Source organism: Hemitrygon akajei, chromosome 25 (assembly GCF_048418815.1).
Source record: "Hemitrygon akajei chromosome 25, sHemAka1.3, whole genome shotgun sequence".
Taxonomy (NCBI): Eukaryota; Metazoa; Chordata; class Chondrichthyes; order Myliobatiformes; family Dasyatidae; genus Hemitrygon; species Hemitrygon akajei.
Genome location: NC_133148.1, coordinates 39,225,949 through 39,253,835, shown reverse-complemented (window position 1 = coordinate 39,253,835; position 27,887 = coordinate 39,225,949). Strand labels below are relative to the sequence as shown.

At 43.3% G+C, this 27,887-nt stretch overlaps 1 protein-coding gene across 1 annotated transcript in view; it reads right to left on the bottom strand.

The window, feature by feature from the left end:
- Positions 1 to 218: 218 nt before the first annotated feature.
- Positions 219 to 27,887, bottom strand: part of ap2s1 (adaptor related protein complex 2 subunit sigma 1) — a 67,162-nt gene continuing 39,493 nt past the window's right edge. The window contains exons 3-5 of the mRNA XM_073029353.1: positions 16,755 to 16,868; positions 8,142 to 8,201; positions 219 to 2,395 (exon numbers count right to left, since the gene is read on the bottom strand). Coding sequence (XP_072885454.1) covers positions 2,294 to 2,395; positions 8,142 to 8,201; positions 16,755 to 16,868 — 276 coding nt within the window. The 3' untranslated portion in view covers positions 219 to 2,293. The remainder of the gene's footprint in view (positions 2,396 to 8,141; positions 8,202 to 16,754; positions 16,869 to 27,887) is intronic.

Sequence of the window (27,887 nt, the reverse complement as noted above, 5' to 3'; positions counted from 1 at the left end):
CTGGTTCTTTACAATCTACCTGCAGGTGTGCAGATAGTTCTTATTTTATAGGATCATTTGAAGGTCACCACCGCTGGTCAACGGCATTCCCTCAGGGTCACACTGGGAGGAAGAACCAGGCTGGATTATGTAGTTAACTCCCCCAGCAGGTTAGTAAAGCTTCACAAAGGCTTCCCAAAGACGCTTGGCTGACGTTGCTTCTTTCAAAACACACAAGGAACACTTCTTGCATTTATTGTGACAGGTTACTGCCTCCACATAACAGGACATTTCTACTGATAATTACAACATTTTGGCTCAATAAGTAGAAGAGAAATTTCTCCACACACGTGAACTCCATTCAAATGCAACAAACAAGGACTGGGCAAATGTTATTTAAAAGAAGTTAAAAACACCATCAGAGAAGCATTTTGCTTTATCCAAGTACAAGTTACACCAACCAGAGCAACACAACCCTGTAACCGAATGGATTAAGTCAGGAATAGGAACTCTTCAGTTGACGTTTAGATTTATTCTGCAAAATCGGATGAGCTGGAAAGATTTCCACTGCTTCAGTTATTCATAGATCCAGAGACTTCGGTGCTAATTAGCAGGAATGTGCAACATGCTGACAGTCAGCGGTGTCACTATTGTTCAGGGATCCGGTCAATGGACTCAAGCAAATTGATTCTACAGTGGGTTCTCGTGTAGTTTTATTAAGTGGTTCAATTATCACAAACTGCACTTCCTTTTTTTTTGGTTGGGAGGGGTTGGGGGGGATTAGAAAGTGGGTAGTGAACAATAATCAGACACTTTGATGTAATAATTATATATAAAACACTGATGTCTGTGAACTAATACTGGTTCCTGAATTCTGGCTATTTGACAGGTCATTTGCATCCATTGCAGTTTCCCCTGAGCGACATTCAAATGTGTTTGTGGAAAACCCCGTCCTTCAAAGAAGAGAGCTGTCAGGGCAAGAATAAAAGTCACAGAGCCAAGGTGTGCCGTGGGGTGTAAACTGTGCACAGAATAGAACTCCAGCAACCAGTCTGAATTCCCAGTCAGAGATTTCAGTGATAAACTCAAATCTGGGGCTGAATAGCTTAGCTTCTCTGAAACAAGAAGTCGTCGAACAGTCAGCAAAAATGTGCAAACAGTTGAAAGCACATTAGCTTTTCGGTGCTCTGACTGGTGATCTTCAACAACACTGCGGCAGCAATTCATCACATCATTTTAAATGTGATTCTCACATGAATTTCAGATCAAATTTGGTCCCATCGCCAGTACTTTGAATGGCCGTCTCAGTCAGGGCAACGTGGGCAAATGTAACAAAGGCAGAATATGAAAATTCCTCCCTGCTTTCACATTAACTTCCGATGACAACACCAACTTGGTTTGTGTTCTACGAATGAGCACTCGATCTAGTGTTCAGTTCACATTACGGACATTGCAGTGTAACTGTACATGTGCTCTCTTGGTGATATACCGTACTGCTCTGAATCAAGTACTTGTCCTGTTCTGGGACTAACTTGGAAGGCAGTGTTACGGTACTGTGCAAAACTCTTGTAATAAGACTTTTGCACAGTACTATAGTGATTTTATGTATTGTACTGTACTGCTGCCACAAAAAAAAATCCCGACATAGCTGAATGATGATAAACCTGGGTCTCTATTGTGGACTGAGAGTGGGAAGGGGGAAGGGGGAAGGGAGAGGGGAATTATGGCTGGGGAAAGGGGAAGGGAGAGAGGGAAGCACCAGAGAGACATTTTGTAATGATAAATAAACCAATTGTGTGGAATCAAATGACCTTATTTGGTGTCTCAGGGCTACACTTGCGCCACTCCCTCACACTCCTTCTCTGCCACCTGTCCCACACCCCTCCCGCAGTGCTTCGCCTTCACCATTCTCAGCATCCTTTTTCTCCCGCCATATCTGCTCCACGTTGACAAATACAGTCTGCACAAAGGTCTGAGACACCCTAGCTATATATATGTGTTTAATACTTTTGCACAGTACTGCGCAGAATACAGTATATGGATACTAACTAATCAACAGTCAGAAAGCCAGAAGTGCCTTACAACCAGATTAACTTGTGAATCAATTGTGAAGTGTTGTAGGACGTTTCAGGTGGGTTAAGTGGTCTTTGTCCTGCAGTAACTGGGTTAACATTCATTGTTCCCTATAGTATACATTCATTCCTCTCTGCTCTTCTCTCACTCTCTCTCTCACACACACACACACACACACACACACACTTGCACCAGTGGAGCTTGGGTTTAAGCTGCTTTTATTGAAGCGTCCTTATGATGTTCACTCCAAGGACTGTAACATGAGCAGTTGTTTTAACACCTTGGTCTGGCTTGTTTCTCTGATCTCTCCGGCTAGGAACATCTCATCCACCACTGTATACACCTGCAAAGAGAAAAGTGGGGGCATCATTACAGAAATACCATAGATCTTTATGTAGTATTATTTATTATTTTTTTAATTGACATATAGTGTGGAGATGGTCCTTCCAGCCGTGCCAGCCAGCAATCCCTCAATTTAATCCTGGCCTAATCATGGGGCTATTTACAATGACTAATTAACCTACCAGCCAGAACGCCTTTGGACTGTGAGGATAAACCGGAGCACCTGGAGGAAACTCACATGGTCACAGAGAGAACGCACAAACTCCTTACAGCGGCAGGAATTGAACTCGGGTCGCCGGTACTGTAAAGCTTTGTGTGAATCACTGCGCTACTGTGTCTCCCTAACAGCACAGGCCTATAGCTTTGTGTGAATCACTGCGCTACTGTGTCTCCCTAACAGCACAGGCCTATAGCTCCAAGGTTCAATGTAAATTTATTATCAAGGTACATATATGTCATCATATACTAATTAATATATTAATTCATTTTAGAGATTCATTTTCTTGCAGGCACTCACAGTAGAACAAAGAAATACAATAGAATCAATGAAGAACTACTCACAAATAGTAACAAACGTGGAAAAGGAGATAAACTGTGCAAATGCAACAAGAAAAACTAATAATAATAATGATAAATAAATTACAAATAGAATTGAGAACATGAATTGTAGAATCCTTGAAAGTGAGTCCATAGGTTGTGGAATCAGTTCAGTGTTGAGGTGAGTGAAGTTATCCTGTCTGGTTCAAGAGCCTGATGCTTGAGGGTTAATAACTGTTCCTAAACCTGGTGGCGTGGGTCCTGATCTCCTGAACCTTCAGCCTGACGGCAGTGAAAAGAGAGCATGTCCTGGATGGTCCTTGATGGATGCTACTTTCTGTGGCAGCAATCCTTGATGTTGAAGGTCCTACCATAATTCCTTTTCAAAAATGGGTCAATTTGCCTTTTTCAACAGCAACATGCACAGAATGCTGGAGACACTCAGCAACTCAGGCAGGGGAATAAACAATCGACATTTCAGTTGGAGACGCTTCATTTCGGCCCATAACATTGACTGTTTATTTGCCTCCATAGATGCTGCCTGACCTGCTGAGTTCCTCTAGCATTTTATGTGTGTGTTGTTCTGGATTTCCAACATCTGCAGAATCTTTTGTGTTTATTTTTATTCCTTTCTCTGTAAATGCTTGTCTAACTTCCCTTAGAATACATTCATACTAACGATTCCAAGAGCAGAAATTCCATGTTTTTGCCACTCTCTGAATAGAATAGGATCCCCTGAAATTCCCACTAGTTTTATTAGTGGCCATTCTAAATTTCATGACTACTGGTTCTGGTCTCATCTATAATGTTTACATGTTCTCTCAGTGTCCAGGTAAATGTTCTTTCTTTATTGCTCAGGTACAAGTGAAGTAAACCAAGGCACGATCCCTTTCTAGATCAGATTAATTTATTGATCACATGTACATCAAAACCCACAGTGAACTGTGTTGTTTACGTCAACAACCAACACAATGCGAGGATGCGCTGGGGGCTGCCCACAAGTGTCGCCGTTCATTCTGGCGCCAGCGTAGTGCAAACACGCAACAAGCAAAACAACCCCCTTTCACATCCCCCTGCCCGCCCCCACCCACCAACCCAAGCTTCCGGACCACAACCTCCGGGCTCATTGCCCTAAGGGTTTCAACCACCAGACTTGCTGATCTAGGGGTCTCAACCTCCAGGTTTCGATCTCCAGACTCACTATGTTAGGGCCTCCATGTCAGTAAACTATGACTAAACCTAGGAGTGTGGTGTGCAATTTAGTATTACACCAGTTAAAATTACTATCTGCTGAAAACAATAATCTCTATGTTATATGAACCTTGAGTGTCAGGATGGGGATACATCACTATCAAAGGAGGCATACGCCATTCCTTCTCTCCACTAGTCTGCAGGTCACCCTTGGACAAGGTGTGGCACCTGCTTAAACCCCCCCAAAAGGGTCATGTGAAGCCATGGGAACATATGAGCAGCCGGTGCACATCACAAGTCCTGGTTATGCGACCACTGACGCCAGGCAGACAATCTCTGAAGAGGATTGATAATGGCTGGGGGTCAGCAGTCTTATAAAGAGAAGGCAATGGTAAACCACTTGTGTAGAAAAATTTGCCAAGAACCATCATAGCCACAGAAAGACCATGATTGTCCATTTCATACAACATGGCACATAACGAATGAACGATATAAACTTGATAAAGGCCAGAAAAAATGCAGATCTTCATTCTTAATATACAACACCATATTCCAAGGAGAAAATGTAGTCAATTTTTCTATAAGTGCAATGCCCCCTAACTCCTTATGCCTCTCCCGACACAGCGAGCCTATTTGGATTTCAGTAACTGGTTGCTCAAAGGGCTGTGTGGCATTTTGCAGGGTCTGTGATAAATGATAAGATTATAACAATGGTACAGAAACAGCAAATTGAGCCCTCAGGGATACAATTATGTCACCCTCAAACTAGCTGCAGTCAAGATTTAATGTTGTTATGCAGGATTCACTGAAGGTTATAGGTAGGTGCATGAAACCCCAAGAATTAATTATAGATTTTGTCATTCAAAGCGGAGCTGGATGTGGAAGATGTACCCTGAGCTGTGTACTTCTGATATACACCCAGTGGCCACTTTATTAGGTACATCATCATTATCATGTGCTGTGTCATATGACATGGGTGATCGTGGTCTATGATCATGATTGTTCTTGGCAAATTTTTCTACATAAGTAGTTTTTGATTGCCGCCTTTCAGGCGAACCCCAGCCATTATCAATACTCTTCAAAGATTGTCTGCCTGGCGTCAGTGGTCGCATAACCAGGACTTGTGATCTGCACCGGCTGCTCATACGACCATCCACCACCTACTCCCATGGCTTCACGTGACTCTGATCAGCCGGGGGGGCTCAGCAGGTGCTACACCTTGTCCAAGGATGACCTGCAAGCTAATGGGGGAAGGAGCGCCTACACCTCCTTTAATAGAGATTTATCTCCACCCCACCACCCACATTAGGTATGGGTGTTACATAATAAAGTGCCCACTGAGCGCATTTCTGTACGTTAGTGGTCTTCTGCTGTTGTATCCCATCCACTTCAAGCGTTCAGAGATGCTCTTCTGCACACTACTGTGGTTATTCGAGTTACTGTTGCCTTCCTTTCAGCTTAAACCAGTCTGGCCATTCTCCCCAGAGTCTTTTATTAACAAGGCGTTTTTGCCCACAGAACTGTCGCTCAATGGATATTTTTTATTTATCACACCATGCTCTGTAAATTCCTGCATGAGAATCCCAGGAAATCAGCAGTTTCTGAGATACGCAAACCACCCCATTTGGCATCAACATGGTCAAAGTCACTTAGATCACATTTCTTCCCCCATGCTGATGTTTGGTCTGAACAACAACTGAACCTCTTGACCATGCCTGCATGCATTTATGCATTGAGTTGCTGCCACATGATTGGCTGACTAGATTTTTGCATTAAGGAGCAGGTGTACAGATGTACCTAATAAAGTGGCCACTGAGCGCTGGTAATTACAAGAAGCCATGGGAGTCATTTGAGGCAATAAATTTAAACAGAAGTTAACAAATCTTTCATTCCTGTTTCAACTTCACAGACGTTTGTCTTTTACTGGGCCTCCTTTCTACTTCCCCCCTATAATTAGAAAAGGCTGAACAAATACAATTTGCTTCAATAATTACCCCTTCTCTTGACTTTACCACACCTCCTTGAGGGGTTGGCAAGGAGCATTCCTCCACACTAAGGTATAGCCACAAATGGTACAGCTAAAAGGGTGGAGGTGTTCTAGTCTACGATCGCTATCAGTAGATCTCTACATGTGACCATAATTTGCTTAAAAGGAACACATCGCACATACTAAGCCAGTTTATTCAGCTGGGCTGCACGAATGCCTTAAATAAATTATGTGGCACATGTTATTTCCTGTTTCCAACTCTGAATCCAACTCTGAAGAACAGTTTTAGGTAAATCCTTCTATCAATTGCTTAAACGTTTCCCATAGCTGCCGTTGACATCCGCTCTGAAGCTACATGGTTTTATCCTGCTTGGAAATTTGATTAACGCCCCCAATCACCGTGACTGAACAACATTATCGGGTTTTTGAATCTTCTAAAGTCAAAAAGATCCCCAGTAAACTGGTGAAACAGTCAGATTCGCAGATAAATTTTTAACTGACACAGTTTCTGGATTGGACTCTGTAGTTCATGTTATGATGTGTTGTACCAGCCCCCCCACCCCCAACCCCAGTACTCCTTCCTTGCGACCTGCCCACGCCACACCCCCCCACCCTGGCACTTTTCTCTGCCAACTGTCCCACAATCCCTCGCCATTCCTAACATCCTTTGCTCCCACCAGATTTACAAACTCGCTTTCTGCTGCACGTTGACAAATACAGCACTGTGCAAAAGTCTTAGGCATCTTAGCTATATATATGTGCATTAAACCTTTGTACAATCCTGTAGTTGTTATGAAGGCAGATCTCAGGTGGCATAGTGGTTTATACTGTCTTTTGTTGCCATATACATGGAATTTGCATGTTCTTCCTGAGACTGCACTGTGATTCTCTAGGTTCTTCCATTTCCTCCTACGTTGTGTGGGTCACCATAAATTGTCCATAGGAAGTAGGTAAGAGGTGAGCTCTGGGGGCAGCAGATGGGAATTTGTGGGGAATAACAAGAAAGATTAGTGTGGGGTGCTCAACAGTGGATTAGTCTTGGTGCTTCCATGCTGTAAAGCCCTAAACCAGGGCTTCCCAACCTTTTGCATGCCATGAACCAATACTACTTAGCAAGGGGTCCGGGGTCCCAGGTTGGGAACCCATGCCCTAGTCTGTGGCTCATGCAGTGTCAACATACTGGTGCTGAACTGATGAATCCTATGTTGAGTTTTTGCATTCAACAATGGGACAACGAAGCAAAGAGTAAAGGAAAACAGAAAGATTTAAGAGCCCAAGTAATCTCAGGTATACATTCAGTGCATGTTCAAGATCTTCTGCTGCTGTAGACCATCCACTTCACGGCTCAAGGGGTTGGGTGTTCAGAGATGCTCTTCTGCACTCCGCTGTTATAACATGTGGCGTTTTGAATTACTGTTGCCTCAACGTAATCTTAAACCAATCTGGCCATTCTCCTTTGACCTCTGTCATTAACAAGGCGCTTTCTCCCGCAGAACTGGATGCTTTTTGCGCTTACGACATTCTTTGTGAACTCTAGAGCAGGGTTTTCCAACCTGGGTCCATGGACCCCTTGGTTAATGGTAGGGGTCCGTCTTTGGCATTAAAAAAAAATTGGGAGCCCCTGCTCTAGAGACTGTTGAGCGTGAACATCACAGATCAGCAGTTTCAGAAATACTCAAATCACCCCTTCTGGCACCACAATCAAAGTCACTTAGATCACATTTCTTTGCCATTCTGATGTTTGGTCTGAACAACAACTCAACTGCTTGACCATCTCTGCATGCTTTGATGCACTGAGTTGGTGCCACATGATTGGCTGATTAGATATTTGCATTAATGAGCAATGTACAGCCGTACCTAATAAAGAGGCCACTGAGTGTACTTCTGATGGTGAACAACTATTTCTGTGCCATACCCATGTAATTTACCCATGTTACTGGATCACAGGAAAACTCTCCGTGAGCTGTTGAAGCTCTAAAGCCTCAGCAACAAGCAGAAACACATTGCTTTATCCCCACACTCGCTGACCTACCTTGTAGAAGTTGAAGACAAGATCTAATTCACAGACGTTATGGAAATATTCATTCAAAACCTGAAATGAGATGAAACAGATGATAAGATTTAACAGTACTTTACATTTACTCTCTGTAATATGCTCAATCAGGGACTGTTTAATTTTATGTCAGCTGAAGGAAATATGCAGTAATTATATTTGGAAAAAAAACTCCAGGACTAGAAAGTACGTGGATTGAGAACATCTTCTGTTTATTTTCCAGAGAATTCCTCACGTACAGTACTATGCAAAAGTCTTAGGCACCCTTACCCATATGTGTCTAAGACTGTTGCACAGTACTGTAATTTCCCTGCATCATCTAATAGTTTGGTGGAACCAATCTGATGTTGAAAAAAATGCAGACACCAGAAAGAAACCTGAAATAAAAATGGACAATGCAAGAAACATCAGCAGGTGAAGCAGCATCTGCCAATAGAGAAATAGATCCAATGTTTCAGGCCAAGGACACCTAGTCAGATCTGTTTTTATTATTACATATTCAGTACTCTTTCAGAGTTTTAAGGTTGCTGCAATATTTAGAAGATTCTTCTGATACCTTACTTATGCTTCCATTGTTTGGTCATTATGCACCATGCTGTATGACGTGGGCGATTGTGACCTTTCTATGACAACGTCTGTTCTGGGCAAATCTTTCCAAAGAAGTGGTTTGCCATTGCCATTTTCTGGGCAGTGTCTTTACAAGACAGTTGACCCTAGCCATTATCAATACTCTTCAGAGAGGGTCTGCCTGGTGCCAGTGGTTGCATAACCAGGACTTGTGATCTGCACCGGCTATTCATACAACCATCCACCACCTACTCCCATCGCTTTACGTGACCCTGATCAAGGGGGCTAAGCAGGTGCTACACCTTGCCCAAGGGTGACCTGCAGGCTAGCGGAAAGAAGGAGGGAATTACTCCTGCTTTGGTAGAGATGTATCCACACAATGCTTCCCCCTAACATCCAACTAATAGCTTTAATGACCATCAAAGCTCAACTCTGCAACTCTTGTTAAGTTCTTTGTAATTCCTTGATGCTTCTTTCTCTAAGTATGTCTCCCTTTTCCATCTATGCTTCAAATTCTGTCTCCCACACACATCATATTGGGAGCCAGTGTAGCATAGCAGTTAGTGCAACACTATTACAAATTAGGTGTTCTGGAGTTCAATCCAGCGTCCACTGTAAGGAGCTTGTGGGAAACATGGTTTTTCTCCTGGTTTCCTCCCACAGTCCAACGAGGTTAGGGTTATTCGCGTTTGTTGATGGCACGCTCGAAGGGTCTACTCTGCTCTGTATCGCTAAATAAATAAATGACTAAATCATCTTTCTAAACGAAATGGAGCTGTACCGTAATGTTCAACATGTGTGATTCTGCAGGTGCTGGAAATCCTGAGCAACACACACACAATGCTGGAGGAACTCAGCAGGTCAGACTGAATCTATGGAGGTGTAGAAACAGTCATTGTTTCAGGCCTGGAATGAAAGAAGCTGGTATGGGACCAGAAGGTTTCTGGATTCTGTCTCCTTTCTATTACAGTCCAGAGGAAGGGCTTCAGCCCGAAACATTGACTGCCTATTCCCTTCATTGATGTTGCCTAACTTGCTGAGTTCCTCTAGCTTTTTGCTTATGTTGTACCATCATGTTATCTGCTCATAACAGAAAATATGGAAGAGGTCACTGCACCCTGTCTTTGTCACCAGCAGTCCTCAAGGTTTTAGAAAGCTAAGATGGCTGTCACCTCACCACTGCTGAGCTTTTCGTCAGAGTCACAAGGTTGGAAGCTCGAGTCCCACATCAGAGCCTGACCACTTGCATTGCAGTACCTAGGAAGTGATGCTGGCGATGGCATTTTTGGATGGGACATTAAACTAAGATCCCTGAGACGGGCTTAAAAGATCCCATGGAACCATTAGACAAAGGAGCAGAATTAGGCCATTTGGCCCATCGAGTCTGCTTTGTCATTCCATCATGGCTGATTTATTATCTCGGTCAACCCCATTCTCCTGCCTCTTCCCATAATACCTGGCGCTCTGATTAATCGAGAACTATGAATCTCTGTTCTAAATATACCCAATGACTTGGCCTGTGCAGAATGCCTGTGGCAAAAAATTCCACAGAGTTACCACCCTCTGGCTAAAGAAATTTTTCCTCATCTCTGTTTTAAATGTACATCCTTGTATCCCGAGGCTTTGCCTTCTGGTCTTAGACTTCTTAACTGTAGAATGCAGTGACTGGAGACATGAACGGTCCATAACAGCAACAGACGTAGGAACAGAATTAGGCCATCTGGCCCATCATGGCAGATTTATTATCCCTCTCAACCCCATTCTCCCGCCTTTCCCCTGCTGCCTGGACTTATCAATGAAACAGCGTAGAGGAGTTATACCAACCATCGTGCGATTGATATTTATCCCTCAGTTGATGGCACTTTGACTGGTTTTCTGGTTATTGTCTGTGGCGCCTCTTGCTTGCAAATAGGCTGCAGGATATCCTAAATTACAAGTGACTACAATGCAAAAGTATCTTATTTAGGGAAGTGCTTTGGGAGACTATGAAAAGCCAATGGAACTGTAAATCTTGTTTTTCCCAACCCTTGTCAGCTACAGCCTTTGACCCTTAAGTTTACAAATGTGTTAAAAAAAAATCACATCTTGACACAATTTATGTCAACACTTTCCAATTTTAAATCTTATGAATGTTGCAGGTACTCGAGGACCTGAGTTACTGGAGAAGGTGGAACAGGCTAGGACTTTAGTCCCTGGAGCACAGGAGAATATGGGGAGATCTTATCGAAGTATCCATCATTATAAGGGGTATAATGTCTGTGAGGAGCTTGTACGTTCTCCCCATGACTGCGTGGGTTTCCTCTGGGTGCTGTGGTTTCCTCCCACAGTCCAAAGACGTAGGTAGGTTAGTTGGTAGGTTAATTGATCATTGTAAATTATCCCGTGATTAGGCTCGGGTTAAATCGGGGAATTGCTGGCTGGCATGGCTCGAAGGACTGGAAGGGCCTATTCTGCGCTGCATCTCAATAAATAAATAGGGTGAATACTTGCAGGCTTTCTGCCATCAGGTTGGGTGAGACAAGAACTAGAGATCATAGGTTTAGGGTAAAAGGCGAAATATTTAAGGAGAACATTAGGGGGAACTTCTTCACTCAGAGGGTGGTGAGAGTGTGGAATGAGCTGCCAGTGCAAGTGGTCCGTGTGAGCTTGATTTCAACACAAGAGAAGTTTGGATAGGTACATAGATGGGGGAGGTATGGCGGGCTATGTTCTGGGTGCAGGTAGATGGGACTATGCATACTGGCAAGATCCTGACGAAGGGTCTTGGCCCAAAATGTTGACTGTTTACTCTTTTCCATAGATGTTGCCTGGCCTGCTGAGTTCCTCCACTATGTTGTGTGTGTTGCTTTGGATTTCCAAGCATCAACAGACTACAGACTTTCTCAAGTTTGCTGTTTCTGAGCTCTACTGCTCCATGGCTCTAGATCCACACTTACAGCCTCTAAGCTTCCTAAAATGCATTTCTACCTCCCCATAAGTGAGCTGATACATTGCCACTGCTGGCTGGAAGATGCAAATACATTGTGGCATGTCATTTCTCAATGCACTCTGATCATAACCGCGATCCTTGCACTGTGAAGATTATATTTGATCTTGGTGATTGAATAGGTAGCATACTGAATGGGCAGTTGGTGGGCTGAAAGACCTGGTTTCATATAACCATATAACAATCACAGCACGGAAACAGGCCATTCCGGCCCTCCTAGTCCGTGCCGAACTCTTAATCTCACCTAGTCCCACCTACCCGCACTCAGCCCATAACCCTCCACTCCTTTCCTATCCATATACCTATCCAATTTTACCTTAAATGACACAACTGAACTGGCCTCTACTACTTCTACAGGAAGCTCATTCCACACAGCTATCACTCTCTGAGTAAAGAAATACCCCCTCGTGTTTCCCTTAAACTTTTGCCCCCTAACTCTCAAATCATGTCCTCTCGTTTGAATCTCCCCTACTCTCAATGGAAACAGCCTATTCACGTCAACTCTATCTATCCCTCTCAACATTTTAAATACCTCGATCAAATCCCCCCTCAACCTTCTACGCTCCAATGAATAGAGACCTAACTTGTTCAACCTTTCTCTGTAACTTAAGTGCTGAAACCCAGGTAACATCCTATCATGCTATAATAACTCTATGTTCATCATCATTTTGTGCCATGTTTCTGAATAGAAGGATATATTGGCCCTGGGAGGATTTCATGACACATTTAGCAGAATAATGCCCGGATTCCAAGGTTAAATTGTAAGGGAAGATTGTATTCTTTGAATTTTCTATTGAAAAGGGGTGGTTTAATTGAAAAATTTCAATGTATTTATTTCTAATCATCAGGCAACAAGCTTGGTAGATCTTTAACCAAAGATGGTATGAAGGATAAAGGCAATGGAGTAAGCCGCAAATCAACCTTTACTGAAGATAAGCCCAGGCTTATGAGCCCAGATAGTCTACTTCTGGTCCAGTGTTCCCGGGGAAATCATTCCCAAGTTCCAAAGTTAATACCATTGTTTTATTGCAGATCAGGGTTGAGCTCATCATCATCATTACGTGCCGTGTTGTATGATATCACCATTATGGGCTGTGTCATATGATGTAGATTATCATAATCTCATGACTATGATTATTCTCCAAAACTGGCAATTTACTTGCAAACATTTTGTCAGCGTGCAAGGAGACATTGTCAGTGTGCTGTTAATTGTGACAAGAACGACTCAACCCAACTGTTAACAGTGCTAATACAATTAAGCTCTCTCTCAGGCTGGGTAAGACTTCTAAATCTAATTGCTTATCAACTGCACTGGATAAATAGAGAATGAGAGAACCAACTTAAAACTGATGCCCAAACATAAAATAAATAAAACCTGTCACTTTGAAAATGTATCTCATTGTGAGTCAGCATCTTGGTAGCATGGAGCGGGGCAGAGAGAGAGAGTAGTGAATCTTGTTTAAGATAATGAAAAGCCTTTGCTCAGTAGTTTAAAATATCTTGTGGTGCTTTTGTTAACAAGGAAGACACAGTAGGGTTCATTTACACAAATAATATAAGACCATAAGGCATAGGAGCATAATTCAGCCATTCGGCCCATCGAATCTGCTCCATCATTCCATCATGGCTGATTTGTTATCCCTCTCAACCCCATTCTTCTGCCTTCTTCTTGTAACCCCTGACACTCTGATTAATCAAGAACCTATCAACCTCCACCTTATATATACCCAATGAATTTCACAGTTTCACCATTCCCTGGCTATAGAAATTTTTCCTCATCCCTATTCTAAATGAATGTCTTTGTATTCAGAGGCTTTGCTCTCTCATCCGAGATTCCCCCACTATTGGAAACGTCTGCTCCACATCCACTCTATCTAGGCCTTTCAACATTCATTAGGTTTCAATGAGATCTGCCCTCATTCTTCTAAACTCCAGTGAATACAGGCCCTCACTCCTTGGATCATTCATGCGAATCTCCTCTAAACCCTCTCCAATGCTAGCACATCCTTTCTTAGATAAAGGTCTGAAAACTGCTCACAATTCTCCAAGTGCAGTCTGACCAATGCCTCATAAAGCCTCAGCATTACATCCTCCCTTTTATATTCTAGTCTTTTTGAAATGAATGCCAACACTTCATTTGCTTTCATTACGGCTGACTCAACCTGCAAGTTAACCTTTAGGGAATCCTGCACAAGGTCTCACAAGTCCCTTTGCACCTCTGCATTTTGGATTTTCATCCCACTTAGAAAACAGTTCATGCCTTTATTCCTTCTGCTAAGTGTATGACCATGCACTTCCCTACACTATATTTCTTCTGCCACTTCTTTGCCTAGTCTCTCAATCTGTCTAAGTCCTTCTGCAGGCGCCCTGTTTCCGCAACACTACCTGCCCCTCCACCTATCTTCATATCATCTGCAACATGGCCTCAAAGCCATCAATTCCATCATCCAAATCACTGACATAAAAAGCGGCCCCAACACCAACCCCTGAGGAACATCACTAAGTTATCAGCAACCAACCAGAAATGGCCCCCTTTACCTCAGATAGTCAGCTGATCTTCCAGCCATCCCAGTACCTTTCCTGTAATTGCATGGGCTCTTATTTTATTAAGCAGCCTCATGTGTGGCACATTGTCAAAGCCTTCTGGTAAGCCAAATAAACAATATCCACTGACCCTCCTTTGTTTTTCCTGCCTATAATTTCCTCAAAGAATTCCAACAGCTTTATCAGGCAAGATTTCCCCTTTAGCACACCATGCTGACTTTGGCCAGTTTTATCTGGTGTCTCCAAGTACCTCAAAACCTTATCCTTAGTAAAAGACTCCAACATCTTTCCAACCACTGAAGTCAGGATAACTGGCCTATAATTTCTTTCTTCTGCTTCCCTCCCTTCTTAAAGAGTGGAGTGATATTTGCAATTTTCCAGTCTTCCAGAACCATGCCAGAATCCATTGATTCTTGAAAGATCATTACTAATGCCTCCACAATCTCTTCAGCTGCCTCTTTAGAACCCTGGGGTGTAGTCATCTGGTCCAGGTGACTTACCTACCTTGTTTATTCACCACCATCTGGCTAAAGAACGTTCTCCTCATCTCTGTTTAAAAAGTACATCCTTCTACTGAGGTTGTGTCCTCTGCTCCTAGACTTGCCCACTAAATGAAGCATCCTCTCTACGTCCACTCTAAGACAACTCTTGCCGATTTATCTTAAAAGCCCAACCTTGGTGACATCCCGTCTGCCACTTGAGATACAAGCACAATTGCTAAAAGGGAGGAAGCAAGCAATTACAAACTTCCTCAGAAACTGCCACCCTTCTGTGTAGATTTACTGTTTTCACAGACTTCCTGTCAAAATTGTGGTATTTTGTCACCTTATCCAAGTTGGTACTTTAGATATACAAGCTTGTGTAAAGATTAAAGGCAGACTACTTAGTCTAAGATTAAGTATGGGGCTTCCATACACACCATTACAGAATTGCTCAGCACCATAAAGTACAGTAGTGTAGTGGTTAGCACAACGCTTTACAGCACAAATGACCCAGGTTCAATTTCCGCTGCTGCCTCTAAGGAGTTTGTATGTTCTCCCTGTGACTGCATGGGTTTCATCCGGGGTGCTCTAGTTTCCTCCCACAGTCCAAAGATGTACCGGTTGGTAGGTTAATTGGTCATTGTAAATTGTCACTCGATTAAGAGAGGATTGATTTGGGGGATTGTTGGGTGGCGTGGCTCAAAAGGCCAGAAGGGCCTAAACTGTGCGCCCTAAAGCAATTGCAAAGCTGAATGGTACAGCAGCTCATGGAATATCTCTCCACCAAATTAATTCCCGATGGAACACCTTAACTTGTAGCAACACACACACACAATGCTGGAGAAGGTCAGCAAGTCAGGCAGCACCTATAGGAAGGAGTAAACAGATGACATTTTGGGCCGAGACCTTTCATCAGTCCTGTTTATTCTTTTCCATAGATGCTGCTTGACCTGCTGAGTTCCTGTCTGCAAATTTTGTGTCTGCAAACTTTCTTGTGATTGAGATTTACCTTAAGCTGTAGTTCAGGTGAATCTCCTGTGTTCTATTTCTCCAGCATAGTGAATCGGTCATTAGATTTAGAAGTCTCGACAATTTAACAACATCTCACACTATTCTTTCTCTTAAAAATATATAATCCTTCATTGAATGAACCACATGTGATAATAACTGATGACTTTATGAAGTCTACCTCGAAGTATTTGTTATATCCATAATAAAGATATATTTACAAGAATAAACCATTTAAATTCTTATCTCATAGACATACATTGAATAGTGTTCTATTATATTTCTTAAAACCAAGAGGACGGCTGCCCCTCATGTGCCCCACAGTCTGTCACTCTACTACACTAACTGAGGGACTTCCTCACCCAACACTGCCCCTGCCTGTCCAGTAGCAGAAGAACAAGCTGCTAGTAGATGTGGTGGATGTGAGTTCAATTTCAACATAAGTTTGAATAAGTCCATGGATAGGAGGGGTACGAAGGGCTATGGTCCAGGTGCAGGTTGATGGGCCTAGGCAGAATAACAACACAAATTAAATGGGCTGAAGGGCCCGTTTCTATCTTGTAGTGCTCTATGATTACAACCTTATACTTTGCTCCTACTCCACCAAGCCCTTGTGGTAGCTGCACCAAGCTTCACTGCATCCCTCATCTCAGAGGTCACTGCCTCAGAAAAGAGAGATGTCCATTTTGAACAGAGATGAGGAGGGATTTCTTTAGCCAGAGGGTGATGAATCTGTGGAATTTGGTGCCACAGTCGGCTGTGGAGGCCAAGTCATTGCGTATGTTTAAGGCAGCGGTTGATAGATTATTGATTAGTCAGGGCATGAAGGGATATGGGGAGAAGGCGGAAGACTGGGACCGGGAGGGAAAATGGATCAGCCATGATGAAATGGCAGAGCAGACTCAATGGGCAAAATGAAATTTGGCATCTCCTGTTTAGGGCAAAATTACAAAAGTTGTATTTTAGAAATAGTGTGAATGTTCTTCAAATGCAGTTGTTTCTTACCTCCACAAAGTTGTGGATAGCTTCCAGATAGACCAGATTATTGTCGTTGACATCTACACAAATACAGAAGTAGAGTCCAGCATAGCGTCGATAAATTATCTTGAAGTTTCGAAACTGCAAATATAGCAGAAAAAATTGGTAAGTTAAGTTAAGTGTAGTCTGGGTGTATGGTGTGTCCAGGGAGGGGTAGTACCTCTGGTGAAGGAGCTTGTCGTGTCCATTCTGGGACAGCAAACTCACCTTTGGTCTCCACTGGACACTCAGCCCTCATCTGTGGCTCTAAATAGATATTTGCATGTGACAGCGGCTACATCCTGGCTTAGCGCTTCACCAGGCGAGCTAAAGCATGTGAGGATAGATGGGCCTCATACCCCGGTGAGATGGGGACATGGCTATTCTCGTCTGCAAAGTCAGCTCCAGCGGACTGCACAGATGAGACCTACAGTAGAATCCAACGACTAGGAAGGTGGTACTGCAAGGCTTCATGGATGCGAAGGGCATGACAAGGCACAAAAGATGTCATGGTTGTCCACTGAAACCAAGGAAGAACCTAGATGGTGATGCTCATTCATATCATTGGACCTGGACTTATGGGGTTGAGAGAGTGGAACTAACCCAGTGCAATGGCTTTTCCACTATAAAAACTCCCTTATAAAAACATAAAAACACTATACTTCCACTATAAAAACACTTCGGCAACATCGGAAGAATACCTGAATCAGCTGTTGGACAATAACAAATAGCAGGTTTTCAGTCTCCACCTCCGGTGTTGTGTTTTGATTACATTGCACTGTCTATCATCACCTCCCCCCCCCCTCATTTGGACTAACCTGGGAGGTGATAGGTGGAAGAAACAAGGGGCTGATGAAGATGGATTCTGGTAGGAGAGGACAGCGTGGAACATGGGTAAAGGGAAGGGAGGTTAGGAGAGGAACCAGAAATAGGAACACATGGGTGATGCAGCTATTCTATGATATTTTCTTCCCCATATGCAATATGATCCCCACTTTGTCTGAAGTTTGCTTGTGATTTTCAGAGGTCGATATTTTATTCTGATCCTAGTCTTTGGGTGAATTTATCTAAGTAAAACTTCCACTACAGCCACCTAATACTTGGTACAATCACTACCTTTCTTTCTCATATATTTATAAATAGATAAAGAAAAACAGACCTATATTCTCGAACCTCTGGTAATTGCCTCCTCCCTCCTCTCCTCCACCATTCTCCGTTCTTGTTTCCCCCTCACACTTCCTCTCCTTACCTGCCCATCACCTCTCTCTGGTGCACTTCCCCCTTCCCTGCCCATCACCTTTCTCTGGTGCTCTTCCCCCTTCCCTGCCTTCTGTCCTTTCCTATCAGATTCCCCTTCTCTATCCCTTTATCTCTTTCACCAATTGACTTCCCAGCTCTTTACTTCACCTCTTCTCCCTCTCCCAGCTTCACCTATCATCTACCACCTTGTACTTCTTCCTGCCCTCCCCCCACCTTCCTACTCTGACCCCTCCCCTTTTCCAGTCCTGATGAACGGTCTCGTCCCGGTATAGCGACTGTCTGACCTGCCGAGCTCTTCCAGCACATTGTGTGCGTTGCTCTAGATTTCCAGCATCTGCAGTACCTCTTGTGCAAGTAACAGAATTAATATTTCAGATTAAGGTCCTTATAATCAAAAGCTCATCCACCTAGAGTACTACCAGTCTCTCTCCCACAAGTCACCACGTGGCCAGTTAGGCATTTACAACACTTCCTAGTAGTACCTTTTAGGGTTAAATATCTTTTCTCTGCTCTGTGTGAACATCATGTAAGGCTTGGATATGGTACAAATGTAATGCTTCTCTGCGGACAGATACCTCACCTCATCTCATAAGTAGTGCTGCTCCAACAGATGAAATATTAAACCTTGTGGATATGGTACAGAAGGTCCCACAGCATTATTTGATAAGATGCAATGGAATTCTCTTGGCGCCTTTCATTGGAAAACATGATTGACTTTTGGACTGTCAGGAAACACTTACTTTTGATTTTAAGAGTTGGGAGGAGGGAGGCAGGCAGCCTGTATAGCTCACAAGTACAGGAGATTCAACAGATGCTGGAATTCCTGAGCAATACTTTTGTGGAAAGGAATAAACAGTCGACATTTTGGTTGAGGCTCTTCATCGAGACTGGAAAGGAAGGGAGAAGAAGCCAGAATAAAAAGATGGGGGGGGGGGGGAGAGGGAGGAATAAAAGCTGGAGGTGATAGGTGAGACCAGATGAGGGAAAGGGGGAATGAAGTTAGAAGCTGGGAGGTGATAGGTAGAAGAGGTAAAGGACTGAAGAAGAAAGAATCTGATAGAAGAGGACAGTGGAACATGGAAGAAAGGAAAGGAGGAAAACCAGAGGGAGGTGATGAGCAGTATTGACAAGGAGAAGGTGTGAAAGGGTAACAAGAATCATCATTATGTGCCATATTGTATGACTTGGGTGATCGTGGTCTTTCCATGACCATGATGTTCTTGGCAAATTTTTCTACAGAAGTGGTTTGCCATTGCCTTCTTCCGGGCAGTGTCTTTACAAGATGGGTGACCCCCAACCATTATCAATACTCTTCAGAGATCTGCACCGGCTGCTCATACGACCATCCACCACCTGCTCCCATGGCTTCACATTACCCTGATCGGGGGGCTAAGCAGGGGCTAGGGTGCCCGAGGGTGACTTGCAGGTCTAGCAGAAGGAAGGAGTGCCTTACACCTCCTTTGGTAGAGACGAATCTCCACTCTGCCACCTATGTAACCAGAGTGAGGAATAGAAAATAAAGATGAGGGAAGGAATAATTACTGAAAGTGAGAGAAATCAATGTTCTTGCCATCTGTTTGGAGGCTACACAGATGGAATATGAGGTGCTGCTCCTCCAGCCTGAGTTTGGCCTCATTGTGGCAGTAGAGGAAGGGAATGGGAATGTAAATCGCATTCAATGGGCACCCCCTGGGTAATCCTGCCTTTTGTGGTGGAAGAGCAAAGCTGCTGGACAAAGCAGTCTCCTAACCTTCTCAGGTCTGCACCTGCAGCATTGGATGTAATAGATGACCCTGACAGACTCATTCTTAACTACCGAATCAAATCTTCTCTCCCAAATTTACAAGTTTAACATTACCAATTCCCAAATTACAACAACGACACCACTTCTAAAATGATTAACGTCTTCTGATTTCCTGAGAACAAGAGGATTTCTTCTGGAACATAGGAATCTGAAACATGAATAAACCATATGCTCCCAAGGGCCTGATCTGCTGTTCGTTAAGATCACTGCTGATCTGAGCTTGGCTGCAGCTCAACTTTCCCCATAATTTCTCATAACCAAAAAAAAACCATAATCTTCCTGTTTTCTTCAACATCCAATGATCCAGCCCCCACATTTCTCTGGAATAGAGAAACCCTGAGATTCACAATTACTGCTAGAGGTCAGCGTGTGCATAAAATGTAAGTTTTGTTTCTCTTTTCTTTCTAGAGAAATGCGGAAGGAATTAAAACTAGCAAGTCTGGATGAAATAAAAAGGAATAAGTGAAAGATAAGGCATTGCAGCAATCATGCAGTACAGTGCTTTTTCTGGTACTGCAATTTAAAGTTCAATGTTCAAAGTACATTTATTATCAAAGTATGCAAACATTATACAACATTGAGATCCACCTCCTTTACCAGCTTCCACAAAAACAAGAAACCCATAAGAACCCTTAAAAAAAAATCAGAATCAGGTTTAATGTCATGCAATTTGTTGACTTTGCAGCAGTAGTACAATGCAATACATAATGATAGAGAAAAACTGTGGATTTCAGTAAATATATATGTGCGACAACAGGACAAATCTGAGGATGTGTTTAAGATTGAGGTATCAGGGTGGACAGGAACACCCATGGTTTTGCTGCAGCCGCCGGCGTGTTGTCTGAGGGTTGCCCTCACGTGTGCTAGAGAGCTGAGATGGAGAGCAGTAGAGGTGACGTCCTGGACATGTTAAGTCATGTAGGCTAATGTCATCCCAGTCAAAGTTAAAGGACATGTTAGAGCTCTGTGTTAATCTGCCTGGTTGACTGCGTCCTCACACAGCTCGTGGAAGTTCCGACACACTTGGGAAGCCATCCTTCTCAATACACAACTGCAACTCACCGTCACCCGGGCAAGCTCCTGCCACGCTCTAAGCAATTTACACTCTTGGGTAGTTTGCTGGATTTCAGCCTTGTTTTGGATGGGAGGATGAAAGGAATTGGCGGAGAGGAACAAGGATGAACAGTGATACCACTACCTGAGCTGCTGCCTCACAGCTCTGGCGGCCCCTTGCACTTTGTTTGTCTATCTGCAATGCACTTCCTCTGGAACTATAACGCTTTATTCTATTTTCCATTTGACTACCTGAAATGACACAGAATCTAGAGCAAGACACACATAATGCTGGAAGGTCAAACAACACACACAAAATGCTGGTGGAACACAGCAGGCCAGGCAGCATCTATAGGGAGAAGCGCTGTCAACGTTTCAGGCTGAGACCCTTCGTCAGGACTAGCCTTTTCCCTATAGTGCTTCTCCCTATAGATGCTGCCTGGCCTGCTGTGTTCCACCAGCATTTTGTGTGTATTGTTTGAATTTCCAGCATCTTCAGATTTCCTCGTGTAATGCTGGAGGAACTCAGCAGGTCAGACAGCATCTATGGAAATGAATAAAGTTTCAAAGTACATTTACAGTGCCTATTAAAAGTATTCACCCCTCCCCCCCCCGGAAGTTTTCATGTTTTATTGCTTTACAACATTGAATCACAATGTGGCTTTTTTGACACTGATCAACAGAAAAAGATTCTTTTGTGTCAAAGTGAAAACCGATCTCTACAAAATGATCTAAATTAATTACAATGATAAAACAAAAAATAATTGATTGCTTAAGTATTCATTTCCCTTTAACATGACACACCAAAACATCACTGGTGCAGCCAACTAATTTTAGAATTGGTTTTAGTTAAATGGAGATCTGTTTTTGGAGACCTGTGTGCAACCAAAGTCTTTCAATTTATTGTAGTGAAAATACACCTATATCTGGAAGGTCCAACTGCTGGTGAGACAGTATCCTGGCAAAAACTACACCATGAAGACAAAAGAACACTCCAAGCAAGTCTGTGAAAAGGTTATTGAAAAGCATAAGTCAGAGATGGATACAAGAAGTCACTGAATATCCCTTGGAGTACAGTTAAGTTAATCATCAAGAAATGGAAAGAATATGGCGCAGTTGTAAATCTGCCTACAGCAGGCCATCCTCAAAGCTGAGTGACCGTGCAAGAAGGGGACTAGTGAGGGAGGCCACCAAGAGACCTATGACAACTTTGGAGGAGTTACAAGCTTCAGTGATGGAGATGGGAGAGACTGCACATACAACACCTGTTGCCCGGGGGCTTCACAGCTTTATGGGAGAGTGGCAAAGAGGAAGCCACTTTTGAAAAAAACTCCCAATAAAGCTCAGCTAGGGTTTGCCGGAAGGCATTATAGAGACTCTGAAGTCAGCTGGAAGAAGGTTATATGGTCTGATGAAACCAAAATTGACCTTTTTGGCCATCAGACTAAATGCTATGTTTGGCGTAAGACAAACACCGCACATCATCAAAAACACACCATCCCTAATATGAAGCATGGTGATGGCAGCATTATGCTGTGAGGATGCTTCACTGCAGCAGGCACTGGAAGACTTGTGAAGGTAGAGGATAAAATGAATGCAGCAAAATACAGGGAAATCCTGATTCAGTCTGCAAGAGAACTGCGACTTGGGAGAACATTTGTTTTCCAGCAAGACAATTAGCCCAAGCATAAAGCCAAAGCTACACAGGAATGGATTAGAAACAACAAAGTTAACATTCTGGAGAGGCCAAGTCGGAGTCCAGACCTCAATTCAATTGAGAAGGGCTGTTCACTCATGATCCCCAAACAATCTGACAGAGCTTGAGCAGTCTTGTAAAGAAGAATGGGGAAAACCTACAGTGTTCAGATATGCAAAGCTGTTAGACACCTATCCATACAGATTCAAGGCTGTAATTGCTGCCTAAGGTGCTTCTGCTAAATACTGATTGGGGGGGGGGGGGGGGGTTGTTCTGAGTAACTGTGCAATCAATTATTTTATGTTTAATAATTGTAATAAATTTAGACCAATTTATAGAAATTTGTTTTCACTTTGCCATGAAAGAGTCTTTTCTGTTAATCAGTGTCAAGAAAGCCAAATTAAATCCACTATGATTCAACGTTCTAAAACAAAAGAACATGGAAACTTTCAAGGGGGCCGAACACTTTTTAAAGGGGCTGTAACATTGGAGTGTGTATACAGTATACATTCTCACATTTGACTTTTCACAGGTCCATGAAACAAAAGAACATAGAAACCCCAAAGCATCCCCTTTCCTCCCTCTCTTTGTACTAGCAACAAGAGTTGACATTTTGAGCCAACCTCCAAGAGGACCACAACCTTGTCATGGTTTGGAGGCTCAGTGCCTCAGTGACCTGGAGATCTATGCTGGTTGGAGTCGGGGCTTCATGCTTTGACTCTTGGTAGAGCCACCCGTGCCAAACAGGTGAAAGGGTCACAATCAGATTACAAGTGGTCCATCAATCCTCCTGGTTTGGGGGGGTGGTGGTTTCAGCACAGGGCTAACAACCTTGACTGGTAAAACAAAACTGTCATGGAAACAGCAATGAAGAAGCTTTCTGCATCTGAATGCAATGGTATTCCTGAGTGTCCAGCTGGGACTTGCATGACTGATTGTAGTGAAAATTGACAGGAAGCTACTGATACAACGAAGGAAGCTCTGAACATCGACAGAGATGGAGGACCTTCATTGCTGCCCTAACGTAACAGGCTGCAAAAGTAATACCAGGTAAATACTCTTCAGCAGGACTTAAAGCTTTTCACTGTATTCGGGTATATCTGTCATTAATAATTCAAGAATAATAATAAAAACCTTTCCTTTGATCCTGACCTTTGGTGCTGCCTGTGTGGAATGTGCATGTTGGTAGTTTATAAAGTTACTACAAATTAACCCTGGTGTAGGTGGATGACAAGAGACCATTGGTGGTTGGTAGGAAAGACCAGATTGAAAGCAAATGTTCTGCAAGTCAGCACAGACTCAATGGGCAAAATCTAAAAATATTAAAGATAAGTTTTATTTGACATATACCCTGTACATCGAAGTGTGTCTTTCTGCATCAATAACCAACACAGTTCAAGCATTTGCTGGAGGCAAACTGCGAGTGTCACTATGCTTCCGGTGCCAACGTAACAAGCCCACAACTTACTGACTGCAACCCATATGTCTTTGGGACATAGGAATAACTGGAGCAACCAGAGAAGTGGCTTCCTTCTATATACCATATGAAATACACTTAGCATCTCCTGTACCTAACAAAGAGTCCACTAAATGTATTTCGTGGTCTTCTGCTGCTGTAGCCTATTCATTTCAAGGTTTGAAGCGTTGTGCGCTCAGAGATGCTCTTTTGAACACTACTTTTGTAATGTGTGGTGACTTGAGTCAGCTTCTTGTCAGCTTGAACCAACCTGGCCATTTTCCTTTGATCTCTCCCATTAACAAGTCACTTCGCTCACAGACCTGCTGCTCACCGGTTTTTTTTTTGTTTTTCGCGCCATTCTCTGTAAACTCTAGAGACTGCTGTGTGTGAAAATCCCCGCCTGGTGCCAACCATTATTCCACAGTCAAAGCCAATTAGATCACATTTCTTCCCTGCCTGCACAACAACTGGACCTCTTGACTATTCTGCATGCTTTTATGTATTGAGAGTTGCTGCATCATGATTGGATGATTCGATATTTGCATTAACGAGGTGTACAGGTGTACAGTACCTAACAAAGTGAGTGCTAGTGCAGATAGTACAAGAAGATCATGGTTGCTTCCCCCCTCTCCTGGCAAATTAAACTCAAGTTGGGGTAAAGAATCCCACTTAAACCATCCAGAAATGTCTCAAGAAGTCAGGCCACGGACAGACTGTAGCTGACATTATAATTGATTCTGTCCTTACCCAAAACAAGCAGTTTTAAGCGTTGTTCATTCCCTGATAATTCCCCACTCAGGACAGGGGTACTGAAGCCCATTTTGGGGTCTCATCTGCTGCCCTGGGTAACAGTAGCCACGGAGGCAAGTGACTCAAGTTTTCTCGGTTTCTCCAGAGGCCTCAGAATTGGACCAGATGGTACAATTCTCCACCAAGCCATCAGCTTTCTGACTTCTGATTCCTGTTAAGCCGTCCACAATGCACGATAGAAAAACCAGGTCACATCCACTATACATGACATTTTCTCCCCATCTGGAGCATTCTGCTTTTTTTTCTCCTTTTTGCTGAATCAGTTTTTGCAGTTTAAATAGCATTAGCATTTCCTTCACGATTCATTAGCAGTCAGCCAGTTCCAGGACCCTGCCATCAGCTACCCTATTCTCCTCGCCCAGTCATATGTTAAGTCAGACAAGGAAACTGTCAGAGCTCTGTGTTGGCTGGCTAAGTGATCATGCATGTGGAAAAGGATGGAAGGAGGGGGAAAAACACCCAGGTCAAGAGTTGGTGGTGATGACAGTAACAGTGAACCTTAACAAGACCGAGAGCAATATGAAAATTACATTCATTGGTGCAGGAATGTGAAGCTTTACCTGTGATTCCATGCAAACAAAGGACTTATAAATGCACTTAATAACCCTAAAAATAGACACAATTAAAGAAATGAAGATGGTGTGAGTTGTTTGGGCTTAGGGAAGAGGTTCCACAACAAGGCAGGGAGTTATCAAGCTCAGGCAAAGATGATGGAAGGAGGGCAGGGGAATTCATGAGGACCCGAGCATAGATGACAGATTCGAACTGCAAGACCTCAGGTATGGGAACACACAGCGTAATACAAGATTAGCATGAACAAGAACGCCTCTTTTCATGCCTCCTTGAAAAGCTTGTGATCAATTTGGTTAATGGAAAACTGTCTGAAAGGGGACGTTTTACCCCACCCCAGCATTAACAACAATGATCACAGTGAGTATACCAGTACAGTTTCACACTCAAAATGTTTGACCTTTCCTCTTTCAGACAATCTGTGCTTTTTAGACACTTTCAATGTTTATTTCTAATTTTTAGCAATCTGTTGTTATACTATTCCTAAACCAGTGCTTTTAGGCCATAAGACGTAAGAACAGAATTACACCATTCAGCCCATCGAGTCTTATTAAGGGATTGGACACGCTGGAGGCAGGAAACATGTTCCCAATGTTGGGGGAGTCCAGAACCAGAGGCCACAGTTTAAGAATAAGGGGTAGGCCATTTAGAACGGAGTTGAGGAAAAACTCCCCCCCTCCCCCCCCCCCGAGAGTTGTGGATCTATGGAATGCTCTGCCTCAGAAGGCAGTGGAGGCCAATTCTCTGATGCTTTCAAGAAAGAGTTAGATAGAGCAGAGTCAAGGGATATGGGGAGAAGGCAGGAACGGGGTAGTGATTGTGGATGATCAGCCATGATCACAGTGAATGGCGGTGCTGGCTCAAAGGGCTGAATGGCCTACTCCTACACCTCTGCCATTCAATCATGGCTGATTTATTTTCCCTGCCTATTTCCTGTACCTCTGATGTCCTTACTAATCAAGAACCTATCAACCTCACTTTAAAAATACCCAGTGACTTAACTTCCACAGCTGTCTATGTAATGAATTCCATAGATTCACTCCCCTTCTGGCTAAGAAATTCCTCCTCCTCTCTGTTCTAATGGGACATCCTTCTATTCTAAGGCTGTGCTGTCTGATCCTTGACCCTCCCCACTTCTCCACGTCCAAAAATACTTGGTAGATTTTCAATGAGATCCCTCCTCATTCTTTTAAACTCCAGTGAGTACAGGCCCAGAGCATCAAACACTCCTCATACATTAGCTCTTTCATTCTTGAGGATCATTCTTGTAAATGTCCACTGGACCCTCTCCAATTCCAGCACATCCTTTCATAGATATGGGTCCCAAAACTGCACATATTACTCGAAAGGTGGTCGGAACAATGCCTTACATCAGACACGAGACTGATGTTGCATTAAAACTTTTACAGTAACTGACTCTCACTAAAAATTATCATCAACAAATCACTTGTAGTACCAGAGGAAACAGCACGCTGGATCCACTGTTCCACTACCTTCACGATGTAACGGTCATACCACTGCAAGTAGGGAAGAACCCAGGTCTGTGACACTCGTTTGTACCACTGGACCTCGGACTTGTACCTACTTCCAGACGGGCGAGAGAATGGAGCTGCCCCAGTGAAAGCTTTTCCACTTTAAAAAATCTCCCCACACAGGTTTCCAGTTACTGTCAGACATGATGGACAACCACCCACACTATTAGACAGGACTTCCAATCCTGATCACAGTAGCCTCACCCCTTGCAAACATACCCTAGGTAGCCAGGCAGGGACACTATCCTCACAGTTGAATATGAGGCATTCATTGTTGATAGCCGCTTGGGGCAGAGTACCAATATGCAATTACTATCCTTGAAAGAGCTATACCATTGAGGGCATTGGGACAGGATGGAATACAAATTATGTTACTGGCAAAATAAGAAAAGCCTTTCTGCCAAAACACTGATTCAATGTTGTGTGATGATCTAAACATTCTACAAATTATACAGAAATTAACCAAATCTAGTTTCATAGCCTAGGGAAGAAAGTGAGTGACAGCTAATCTATGCATCAAGGTGTTTGTTCTTAGAGGGCCCTTTCAATTTTTTCATCTTGCCTGATCTTGAGATTGGCAGTCCATTAGTTCAGCTTTTCTTTCTATTAATTATTGCCCATCCCCAATCTCTATGGCTTAGGGTTATTGAAGGGATATTCAGGGAGCTCATTCCCAGTACAACCACTTCAAGTTGAAACAGCATCTGCTGCTCCAGTTTGTTCTGCTCAGCTTTTTTTGTATAACTGAGAAAAACTGCCTCGGCTGCTGTGCTTCATACCCACTTACATGAGGCTTTGGGTCTAATTCGGGGCTGCTCCAGGGCTCGGATCTAAGAACTCAGTTTGGTTCAGCATGTTGTTGCTCACTTCTACTGTTTGCACGATTTGTGTTGTCCCCCCCCCCCCCACCCCCCCCGCCCCACCACCCTTTTCTTGC